The sequence below is a fragment of the Brassica napus genome, chromosome C4 (genome assembly GCF_020379485.1).
Source record: "Brassica napus cultivar Da-Ae chromosome C4, Da-Ae, whole genome shotgun sequence".
In the NCBI taxonomy this organism is placed as follows: Eukaryota; Viridiplantae; Streptophyta; class Magnoliopsida; order Brassicales; family Brassicaceae; genus Brassica; species Brassica napus.
In genome coordinates, this window is record NC_063447.1 from 56,709,434 (window position 1) to 56,722,039 (window position 12,606).

The 12,606-nt window shown below is 33.8% G+C and overlaps 2 protein-coding genes across 4 annotated transcripts; both read left to right on the forward strand.

Annotated features, from left to right (window-relative positions):
* Positions 1-220: 220 nt before the first annotated feature.
* Positions 221-1,412, forward strand: LOC106374406 (NAC domain-containing protein 41-like). Its single transcript, XM_048754987.1, has 3 exons — positions 221-624; positions 697-944; positions 1,019-1,412. Exons 1-3 carry the CDS (start codon positions 444-446, stop codon positions 1,355-1,357), a joined length of 768 nt encoding a protein of 255 aa, XP_048610944.1. The 5' UTR covers positions 221-443; the 3' UTR covers positions 1,358-1,412.
* A 3,919-nt stretch (positions 1,413-5,331) lies between these two features.
* LOC106375844 (uncharacterized protein At2g33490) lies at positions 5,332-8,985 on the forward strand. Of its 3 annotated transcripts, none has more exons than XM_013815849.3 (11): positions 5,332-5,591; positions 5,758-5,830; positions 6,052-6,126; positions 6,254-6,315; positions 6,404-6,472; positions 6,555-6,583; positions 6,918-7,125; positions 7,211-7,444; positions 7,581-7,634; positions 7,736-8,686; positions 8,760-8,985. In XM_013815849.3, the coding sequence occupies exons 1-11, from the start codon at positions 5,481-5,483 to the stop codon at positions 8,766-8,768; spliced, it is 1,875 nt and encodes a 624-aa protein (XP_013671303.1). In that variant the 5' UTR covers positions 5,332-5,480; the 3' UTR covers positions 8,769-8,985. The 3 variants fall into 3 exon arrangements, with proteins under 3 accessions (XP_013671303.1, XP_013671304.1, XP_013671305.1); XM_013815850.3 differs by having other exon boundaries at positions 7,739-8,686; XM_013815851.3 differs by having other exon boundaries at positions 5,416-5,591; positions 6,035-6,126.
* The last annotated feature ends 3,621 nt before the right edge of the window (positions 8,986-12,606 follow it).

The following is a 12,606-nucleotide window of genomic DNA, read 5'->3' on the forward strand; positions in this document are numbered from 1 at the left end:
AACGAACAGGGCTATTTTCTATTTTTCTTTACGCATTATCTAAAGAGTTATGAAAACATTTCAAAAAGGCGTTGCTCCTAAATTTAACTTACCCCATTCATAGCATCAGTAATACAAAATTTAATATTTCTCTAATAGCCAAACCAAATTCAAAGGATTCCAACATAAATGTAATATTTTGTTATTTGGATTAAAAAAAATTGTGGTACAAACCAATATGGTTGATCGTTATGATCAATATATTATAGTTTAAAAGCCCAAAAATATAATACAATAATGGTACCAAGTTCAATTCATTACAACATGGCTCAGAATGTAAAAGTGGAAGGAGCATTAAACCATCCCTCAGCTATAAAATAAACCCAACTTTCCCTCTCCATTTCAATAATCTCTCTCAGCTTCTTTTTTATCTGTTTCTAAGGCTTCAATCAATTCCTTAGACGATGGAAAAGCTAAGCTCTATTAAGAAAAGAGGACTAAGATTACCACCCGGGTTCAGATTTCACCCGACCGATGAAGAGTTAGTGGTTCAGTATCTATGTCGAAAAGTGACCGGTTTACCCTTACCAGCTTCTGTTATACCGGACATTGATATATGTAAAGCTGATCCATGGGATTTGCCAGGTAATGAAATATAAATATACATTTTTGGATTTTCATTTTTTGATGGTTTGGTATTTATATTGTATGATCCAGGTGATTGTGAGTCAGAGAGGTATTTTTTTAGCACGAGGGAAGCTAAATACCCAAACGGAAACCGGTCGAACCGATCAACTGGTTCGGGTTATTGGAAAGCGACTGGAATCGATAAGCAAATAGGGGGAAGGAAGCTTGTTGGGATGAAGAAAACTCTGGTTTTCTACAAAGGGAAACCACCAAACGGGACAAGAACTAATTGGGTTCTTCATGAGTATCGTCTTCTTGATTCTCAACAAGAATCATACGTAAGGTTCACAAACTCGGATCAGATTTTTTGATTGAAACTTGGCTTATGCTTTGTTCTTTTTTTGTTTTTAAGGGAGAGAACACGAACTGGGTTCTGTGCAGAGTGTTTTTGAAGAAGACGAGCAATACTAATAATAAGAGGAAAGAAGATGAGAAAGAGATTAATGAAGGGAAAGAGAATGACGAAGACAACAACAAGAGTGCTTGCCCGATATTCTATGACTTTTTGAGAAAAGACAAGAAGAGAAAAAGATGCTGCGATTTGAATGTGACTCCAACGTGTTGTTGTTGTTCTGCTTCAGCGTCTTCGTCGGTTTGCTCAAGTGCTTTAACACAGACATCTACTCATAATGACTCTGATTATCATGAAGAAATTACTTGTCGGGAAATTAAGTTTTGTTTCTTTCTGTAAATAATAACTAAAAAGTTCATAATAAGATCAGTCTGAACACCAGGTGGTTACGTAATCTAGACTCATAGCCTTTCTTGGTTTAGGTATTAATTTAACTTGGAAACCCACACGATTATACATGAATACTCATTTTATAAAAATAAATATATCACATTTTATATTTTAGTATAAAACTGCGTACCTTTAGTTTTGAGCAAGTTTTTATATTGCAAAAGTTGATTGCATATGATTATACCCTCTTACTGATGATACTAAGAAGTAAGAATATATATCTTTTATAGGTTTATGTTATACTTAAAATCCAAATATGTTAATATTAATTATAGATATCTTATTATTATTGTTTTAATTAAGTTATTTTGAAATCTCCAATACAATTTAATATATTTGAAATTAAATCTACTGATTTTCTAAATTAATAAAATATTTTATTGGTGTAACCTTCTGGTCAAGTGGATCATGTCTTGTGTATCTACGGTGAATTATTCTATTCTTCTAAACGGACAATTTTATGGCTTCATCTCTCCTGAAAGAAGCCTAAGACAAGGCGACCGTTATCATCATTTTTATTTGTACTTTGTACGGAAGGGCTCACACACATGCTTAATCAAACTGTTTCCAGAGGATCCTTGTGTGGGATTCAATTTGATTGGGATGGTCCTCAACTTCACCATTTGTTTTTTGTAGATGACAGTTTGTTCCTCTTCAAGATTGACATCTCTCAGTGTCATGTCTTCCAAGACATTCTACACAAGTATGGTGAAGCAACATGACATGTTATAAATCTTTCAAAATCCTCTCTCACCTTTGGTAAAAATATCAGTTTGGATTTAAAAGAGCAGATTCAGTCAAAGCTTGGTATTTATTCTGAAGGAGGTGCTGCAAATTATCTTGGTCTCCCAGAATGTTTCAGTGGTTCAAAAGTGGAAATGCTTGCTTATATTCAAGACAAAATGAAAGGCAGAATGTCTAGTTGGTACACTAAGTTCTTATCTTAAGCCGGTAAAGAGATCATTTTGAAATCTGTTGCCATGGCTATGCCTATTCATGCTATGTCTTGTTTTAAACTCCCTAAAACCACTTGCAACGATTTGTCTTCAGCCATGGCAGCTTTCTGGTGGAGAGTTTCTGAGGATAAAGGCAAGATTCATTGGCTCAGTTGGGAAAAGCTTTGTGTTTCAAAAGACTTGGGAGGAATGGGATTTAAAGATATTGAATTATTCAATCAGGCTCTTCTCGCCAAACAAGCTTAGCGAATCCTCTCTGATCAATCTTCCCTTTTAAGTAATTTTTTGAAAATCCGTTACTTCCCTAATAGTTCTTTCCTATCAGCTTCTCTTGATAATAGGTCATCCTATGCTTGGCGTAGTATTCTTCACTGTAGACAACTCTTAGCAAAGGGTTTAAGACATATGGTGGGCAACGGTTGCTCCTTATCAGTTTGGTCTTCACCTTGGTTGGTTGATGGAGAAAGGATGCGCATTCCTCTTATGAAGAATATCTTGGTGGATTTAGACCTCTAGAATTTTTACTTTGTAGTCTAAGGGGTTTCTTTTTGGTCCCTTTTCGTATTTGATCATGTACTTGTTAATGATTAGATAATGCTAGTGTTTTAAAAAAAACGACAAATAGGACATTAAAGATTTGTTTGAAACCATGTATGGTCGAAAACAAGAGTACATGGTAACTTTAAGATATTTTGTCCAGTTAACATTTTTTTTGGCAAATCAAATACATGTTCTTCTTTTCTTCCTCATTATTTGTACTTCTATAAAATCAAGCATTTACAAAAGAACTGGCTGTTTTCAAAGAAACAGGTTTTGGTATAGCATTCTCTGAATTGAAAAATCTTCAATTGATTGTTCCTCATAAGTATCGTTAGTTAATACATTCTGTACTTGCAATGTCAATGACACTATTTTGAAGGTAAATATTTATTAGTCTCTGTCACTTCACAAGTAGTAAGAATAAAAACATTCAAAATTGTATTTGTTGGTTCAACTTCGATTCTTCATTATTTAATGAATGATAAAGATCATTTTTTATCTATAGCTTCATTTTTGAAAATAAATCGAATGTAAATTATTTCATGGTAATGGCCAAACTGTTATAGCACTTAGAAACTATAAAATTTGTTCAACCGTAATATTATATAATCAATGCAGAGAACTTGTCTATTCAATCTAGCTTATGAGTTTGTATTTAATAAATTAGCAGAAAACTAAGCTTCTACTTTTTATCAAAAAAAATTTATCCTGAAAACAAAACAAAAAACAAGAAAGTGTTTTACTTAACTAGTCATAACAGTATAAAGACAGTTTGAAATGTTTGAAAGAAGTGTCACAATAATACATGAAAATCAAATCAGTATTGGGCATAAAAGAACACAAAAAAAAAACAAGAGAGAGAGCATAATCGATGGTTAGTAGAACTAAGGAAGAAATTTAGTAGATGATTAACCTGTTTGTGGCGTAGTAGAGACGGGCTGAAGTTGAGAAATGAGCAAGATCAGAAGAATCATTACACAAGCCACAGAACTCCCAAGCTTTCTTGAGTAAATCTTTGCGTCGTTTTCAAACACTCATTTCTCCATACATTCTTGTTGTTCTCTGCTTAATTCATTAACCTCAATATAGAATTTATAATCTCGTCGACTATCTTTCGTCTTTAAGAAAACAAGTGGTAGCCAAACTTTTAGAAATTTCAGTTTATAGTAAATCCTTTTTTCGGTTCTCATTTTATTTTTACTAGGTAGTTGTCCGCGAATTCGCGGATATAAATATTGTATGTAAATATATATTATGTATGTAATGTCATAAATTTTGAATAACAATTAGAAAAATTAAAAATATATTTTAACTTCAGATAATTTGAAAATCAGTCGTAAAGTTTCCATAAATTTGATTTGAAAATAAATGATGAATATTTAATCATTACAAATGCTTGTGGAATTATATACGTAATTATCACCATAGTATGCATCTTTTCGGGCTCTTTTTGTTTTTCTGTTATCAGAAAAGATGCATACTATGGTTATTTCGGTTTGTAAATATTGTCAAAATTAATTATTTTATTTTGGTTATTATAAATAAACTAAAAATGCGAGATACATCATATAAAAAATTATTTTATTTTGATAGTTATATAGTTGTATTTATATAAATTTTAATTTGACTATAAAATATTAAAAACACTAATAAAATTTTATATGAACCTATGTTTTTTCTTAAAACAAAAATATTATAAATCAACCTAATACTTACTAAATTTACAATGATTATTTTATGAGAAATTTTCTATGATAGCCATTTTCAAGTTTTTGTCACAAAAATAGCATTCAATGAAGAAAAATGACCAAAATAAGTTTTATTAAAGGACAAAAATATATTTTATATTTTTATCCTAGGATTAACTAATCTAGAATTAGGGTTTAAAGTTAAGGGATGGGGTTATGGGGATATGGTTTCAATTTTTTTAAAAAAAAAATTAAAATTTTCAAAATAAAAATGGCTATTTTGATCATTTTCTTTTTTAGAGCTATTTTTGTGACAAAAACTTAAAAAAAAATATTTGAAAGGATTGCCCTTACTTTATTAAAATTATTTTTTAAAAATATATAATATTGCGGAGTAAATATGGCTTAGTTAATAGAACAAGTATAAATATATTTTTGCAATTTGTATTAAAAATACTCCCCACATATCTAAAATATAAATATATTAACATCTCAAATTAACGTTTTCGCTTTAGTTCCCAAATTTAAAACTAAAATCTAAACTTATACATATTTAATAAAAGTAAAAATGAAATTTCTCATAAATTATTTTCATATAATTTTTGACTGTTTAAACTAAGAAATTCTATATGCAATTAACACGTTGCGCTGACATCATTAATCACACTTGGTGACGTAAACATGAGCGAGAAAAATACGAAGAAAAACAATAATAATTAAATAATAGGACGAAAAAGAATCAAAGAGACGACGACCAAGTCAAGGCTCAAAGGGTTACCTTTTCCTCTAAACAATCTATCTTCTCCTTCTTCTTACGTTGTTGTTGAGGAAGTTGACGAAGCGATCAGATTATCTCTCTTACTTACTCCGATTCGCCGGAGAAGAGCCATGAAAACCTCGCTCCGACGCTTGCGAGGCGTGCTTCACAAACACGAATCTAAGGATCGGAGAGATCTTCGATTCCTGGTTCAGAAGGACGAGCTCGCCCAGGCTTCGCAGGTCCCAATCTTCATCTCTCTCCAATTCGAATTCGAGATTGTCTACGTTTCCTCCTTGAATTAGTTTCCAATTTAGGCTTGCGAATGATGGATCTCTGTACTTGTGTAGCTTTGTTCACGAATGCGATTGTTACAATGTGTAGTTTGTATGTGAATATTTTTGGCAGGACGTGCAAGAGATGAGAGATTGCTATGATAGCTTGCTCTCTGCTGCGGCCGCTACTGCTAATAGCGCTTATGGTAAAATCCTATTCTTCCTTTAAATAACGTTTAGAGGATAATGACGTTTCTTTGATTTGATTGATTGCTAGATGTAGCTTTGATACTTGCACTGTTGCATTCTTGTTTGGCTTAAGTTTAGCTTCTTTTTTTTTTGCATCCCTGTTTATGGAGATGAACGTCTACCACCTGTTAGTAAAATGGTATTATTCTTATCGTTTGCAGATTTCGTTTGCTTGCAGAATTTTCAGAATCTTTGCGAGAACTTGGTGCTTGTCTTCTTGAGAAAACTGCACTTAATGACGATGAAGAGAGTGGTGAGTTTGCCAAGCTGTTTTCTTAAATTTACATCTTTATTATTTTCTTTATTAATGCTTAAACGTTTGAAGGTTTTCTATATATAATGAGCATCTGAAACGTTTTGCTTCTCTTACTCTTATGTAGGTAGAGTGTTGCTTATGCTGGGAAAATTGCAGTTTGAACTGCAAAAACTTGTTGATAAATATGTGAGTTTTTCAGATCTGGTACTAACTGGTTCAAGTGATATTTCCTTTGTCTAACCACCAGAAAATCAAATTTATATTTTTGATTCAGCGGTCTCATATATTCCAAACGATCACAATCCCCTCAGAGTCACTTCTTAATGAACTCCGCATAGTTGAGGTAGAGCGTTGTTTGATATGCTTTTGCTGATTCAGCCCTTCAAGTGACGATAGATAGTAATGTGTGTTTAATGTTGATGCAGGAAATGATGCGGCTTTGTGATGAGAAAAGGTTGTTTTTGCCTTGCCTTCTTTTTCATCTCTAGACACCTATTACCGTCATGAAGTTATAAAACACCTATTACTGTAATTGCACAAATAAAATAAAGAGTCTATGCTGAAGATGAATGCCAACATTTGTTCAGTTTTTAGAGTTACGTGAGTATTGTAGGGGAAAATTTGGAAATCTGATTGGTCTCATGGTGGGAATACCATTCCTTAGTTATTAAATTATCTCCTCTTATATTTGTTCTTTTGTGCACAAATTATCTCCTCTTATCTAAACTTCCGTTCATGATAGCGGGCAAAAAGTATTTCTATTCATGGAACTTTTTTTAGCTTTTCAGGAATGTTTATGAAGGCATGCTTACAAGGCAGAGGGAGAAAGGGAGGTCGAAAGGTGGGAAAGGAGAAAATTTTTCGGCGCAGCAACTACAACAAGCTCATGAGGAATATGATAACGAGACAACTTTATTTGTTTTCCGCTTAAAATCTCTGAAACAAGGGCAAACACGTAGTCTTTTGACTCAGGCAGCACGGCACCATGCAGCGCAGGTTTTCTTCCTGAGCCGTGTCCTTGTCCCTCTGTTTCGATCACCAGAACACCGTGTTGATGTCCCTTTTGTGTGTGTTTATGCAGTTATGCTTCTTCAAGAAGGCTCTTAATTCCCTTGAAGAAGTAGAGCCGCATGTACAGATGGTAACCGAGTCGCAGCATATTGATTACCATTTCAGTGGATTGGAAGATGATGACGAAATAGAAAACAATGAAGAAGATGATTCTGAGGTGAATGATGATGGAGAACTGAGTTTTGAGTATAGAATGAGTGACAAGGACCAAAATGCAGATTCTTCACCTAGTGTCTCCTCACAGGTGATTTTTCATATATTTACGGTTCTGGTGATATATCCTGTTTATCCCTTTTGGTGCTTTTGAAGATTGGTCATAGGATAGTGATACTCTGTATGCCAAATACTTGTCCTAATTGTGACCAACTTAATGCATGCAGTTGGGTCAGTCAGACATCACATTTCCACTAGTTGCAGGACTAAACACTGCACAGGTAATATAATCTACTTTGGATCATATCTTCTCTACTTTTCCTTTCAGATGACCCGGAAAATTTCTCAGGATGCTCATTGTTCAATGAATTTTTTTATTCAGCTGGAAAATAAGGAAGCAAGCTACGGGAGATCTCGTTCTTACAGGAGAGATGTTAGGATTGAGAGCCAATCAGCACCCCTTTTTGCTGAGAACCGGACAATGCCTCCTTCAGAGAAGCTCTTACGGATGCGTTCATCTCTGACACGGAAGTTCAGCACGTATGCATTGCCAACACCTGTGGAAACAGCTAGAAGTCCCTCATCTATTACAATTCTAGCTAACAACAACATGGCTTCTTCTAATCCCGCAAAGGCAATAACAAAAAACAATTGGTATTCATCCCCACTGGAAGCTCGCGGACCCTCAAAGGTTTCTTCTAGACCGATGTCAGCCTTGAAAGAACAAGTTCTGAGAGAGAGTAACAAGAACACATCTTCTCAGCTGCCTCGGCCTTCGTCAGATGGACTCTTGTACTCTCGTATGGGGTCACTCAAGAGACGATCCTTTTCCGGTCCAATTACAAATAAACCATTACCTAACAAGCCTCTCTCTTCAGCGCCTCGTTTATACTCAGGTCCAATCCCAAGGAGTTCAGTTTCCAAGTTACCAAAAGTGTCGACATCATCTCCAACTGCTTCTCCTACATTTGTCTCAACCCCGAAAATAAGCGAGCTCCATGAGCTTCCTAGACCACCACCACCATCAAGCATCTCTGCTAAGTCCTCGAGGGTATTTGGATATTCAGCACCTTTGGTTTCGAAGAGCCAATTGCTTAGTAAACCTCTTGTTTCAAGTTCAGCAGCTCCTCTCCCAATACCACCTGCAATCACTCGTAGCTTCTCTATACCTACTAGCAACCTTAGAGCAACAGAGTTAGACATGTCTAAGACGAGTGTGGGCGCTAATAAGTTAAGCACTGCCTCGCCTCCTTTAACCCCCATGTCATTGAGCCATCCACCTCCATCTGCTATTACCGAGCACGCAGAGCACCTAACGATATCCAAACAAGAGGTAACCATAGATTCTCTATACATTTCTGAACTGTTCAAGTGTTCTGATATTTGTTCTAATGTGTGAGTTGTAGAGGACTTGAAGGTGTAAGCTTATAGGAGGAGGAAGACATTCCCTCTAGTTGCAGATATGTAAAATATCCCTCCTGTTTTGTTCTGACAATGCTGAAAGAAAAAAAAACGAGAGAGAGTCAAACAGTGATTGCCAAGTAATTTTGATTTTCTATAATTATTCATAGGTTTATAACATTACGATTATTTATTAAAGTCAATTTATAAGATTACTGAATTTTGAAATAATATAGTTGTTGAATTGATTGGTTGCTAAATAGTCAGATTCTCCCCAATTGGTAATTACCACTTTAGTAAACATTGAGTATGTATGACCCATATAATAAACTTATAAATTTCCTTGGACAAGGTTAAGAAAAGCAGTCCCATATTGAGCTGAAGATCGATCATTACATTTTTCAAGGTAAGTGATGCAGAAAAAAAACGTTGCACGCTAACTTGTGATCTCACATGTATTCCCTTAACACGCTACCATGTTTCAGTTCTTACCTTCCTCGTTTCATTGTGTTATTGTAAAAAAAAGGCCCTTACAATTGATCAACATATAAGAGGCCTAGGCCCAAAATAACAGCAATAAGAAAGTGAACCCATGCATCATACTAAACAAAACGAGATTAGCTTTCCGGTTACAATTCCGAAACTAAAAAAACAAGAAAAAAAGAGAGCAACGTGGTATATTTGGTTTCGATGGAGAAGAGAGAGGAGACTCACACATACAAACACACTTTGATGTCACTTTCGATCTGAAACATCTCTATCTCTGTTCAGAGATTCCCTTCTTAGGCCCCATTGTCTCTCTTTCTCTTATGTTACGAACCTCTCTTGTACCAGCAAATACCATAACATATACAGTACTAAAAAATATCTTATTGAATTAAGAGAAATTGGTTATAATAGCCATTAAAAACTATAAACTAAGTAACCATAGTAATACAATGGCGAGAACATTGTGTGTATTATACATTGTTGTTCTTTTACTAAGATTTATTTGTGTATGGTTCAATGTAATACAAAATTTACATTGTTATCTTTTTGTAAACGCCACATATTTATTTTTCTTTGTTTACACCCATTTTCAAATCCTTTTTCTTTTAATGTTACAACACAATTTCTATAAAAAAACTATTATAGCTAAAAGAAAATTTACATTTTCCACATACATGGTAACTTAAATCTTTTAAACACATACAAATTCCTCAAAACTTATGAAACTTTTTAGAAGTAAAAATGTATTGTCCTATTTTATATGTTATATATAATGACATACCTTCTAAATACTCTACAGTTCTCTACAGTACAATAAAATTGTTTCCTTATGTCGAAATCTATAATATATTACCAATTTATATGGTAAGGTTCAATCAGGAAATTTATATGTCAACCCTATATTCTATTTTGACAATGTTGGTTATGCAAATGTTTTCATAGTTCAGTTTAGATTATGTGTTTGTCTAAATTGATGCAGTTTATTACAAAATCTATTGTATAACTTTATATAGTATAGTTCGGTATGGTATTCTAATGTAAGGACATTTCATCCAAAATTCAATCAATTGATTGTTACACTACTTTATGGTTATTTTCTTATTTTTTCCGCTATGGGTACTGAGAGCAAATTCACCTTTGAATAATATCCTTTCTCAAAACTAAAAAATCTATAATATTATTTGGTATAAAAGCAAAAACAAAATCATTTCTTTCTATGAAAAAAGAAAAGAAAAGAAAAGAACAAAACTGGATTGGACTGGTTCTGTCGCTTTCCCTTTTTACACTTCCGACAGATTCCTTTGGCAATTCTCTCTTCCACAATTTTCACAATTTTTTGTTTTATTTATTTTTCTGGTTAAACATATTTACGGAAAACATATCATTTACCTCCAGACAATACATATATTTGTCTATCAAAATCTCTTATCTTTTGTATTTTTGTACAAATTGAAAACTGTAATAGTTGTCTTTGCATGTGTGAGTGTACGTATGGCCGTATGGGGCATATCAGGGTATGCGTTTCTTTGACCAGTTTGATAATAAAGGTTACATTTTCATACATATATTAATATATACGTGATACGTGAACCTAATATCTTAGTTAACCACACTGTATAATATAGCATGCTTGATGTTTGTACCTAATATGTTAGGTCTATCATATGGTTTTCAGTTTTTCACTAGTCTTGATGAGTAAAAAAAATTGTGGAGTATTTCTTTTTTTTTTGGTAAAAATGTTAAGATATTATTATCAATTTTCAAATTTTTGACAGAATTACAAAGACGACAAGAAGCAGAAAACATAAAAGAAAAATCTAAACACAGACACGATCTAAACGCAATAGGGACCGGACACAACAAACAGGTTGCAATTCGGAGGCCTCAACTAATCCGAACCTTCGCTTGCCGCAAAAGGAACGAGCCGCAGTTAAATCAAGAGATAGAACCCGGTAATTTTGGCCTCCCCGATCATCTACTCTTTATGATAGGCTCGACTAAGAACAGCTCGAAAAGGACTTCCTAGCATCCGCCACCACGAACACACAGCCAGACAAGAGGCCAAGACCGCATCACACTAAGATCGAGCATTTATTGGACGCAAACACCACCAAGGATGCTAGCGAAAAGGACATACAAAAAAGGCTGAAGGCAACAACAACTCAACACCAGCATTTGGGATCCTCTAAGCAACCCGTAAGAATCCATCCACCGAAGGCAGCACGCAAGCGGCCGACTCCAGCACTGGGATGATGAGCTCAAACCATAGCTACACCAAGACTCCAGCAGCCGTAGACAACACGGAAGGGAGGGACTCTCGGACATGGACAGCCGCAAATTGTGGAGTATTTCTTATTTTCTTAACTTCGTTCCTTGTGTATTCTTACATAAACTGATAGTCGGAACGTGTTAATGGTTAGTCTTTATTTTCTTTTTGACGTGATATTATTGACTTTATTATATAGTAAAAGATTTGCGCGGACAACTATGATTTTCTTTATTACAAACTTAATAATTGCAGCCAAAGGTTGAGATCATTTATCCACGAAACAAAAAAAAAATTGGCTTAAATGTTGACATTTTGCCTAAACTTTCTTTATAGTTTAGTTGACTTTTATTTTTAAAAATCTTTATTCTTCAATTAATTTTCTCCACCCATCATAATGCATTTTGAGGTTAATTTGGCTATTTATAGTTGCCATCTCATGACCAGATTCGTTTCATTTTTGAGATTAATACTTATTGTCGCATAGTCACACCGTCCTGGGATTATTATCGTGTTATGGGACTGAGTTTTAATGTATGCACCAAACCTCACGCCTTCAAATTTTTAATACTCCCTCCATCTAAGAAAAAAGTGTCATTTTTAATATTCTTATCTAGTGTACAATTAACGAAATAAAATTTTCATTGGATATTCAAAAGGGTTAAAATATATTAGATATACAAAGTTACTTAAAAATATAGACACTTTAAAAAATAAAAAATAAACATAGGATGACATTTTAGAGTAAGAAATATTATTCTTGCCTATGAATTTTTCAATATAATTTACCTTCGAACTAAAAGAAACCCTTTTTGGTTGACAAAAAAAAAGGAAACCCTTTTTGGTCAGCAACTAAAAGAAACCTCAACCCTTTGTTTTTTGTATTAATATAACGCGAGCTGTGTGTTTATGTAAGAAATTGTGAAATTCGTGTAAAAAAGAATACAAAATAACAAAATAAAGGAAGTTCCGGCATTCTTTTCGATATCTACGTTAATTATATTTTAACTTTTACAGAATTTTCCCTTCTTTACTAAAAAAATCTTTTTAAACAATAAAAAAAAAATCCTCAGGTTAGCCACTTTAACCCTTCCCAA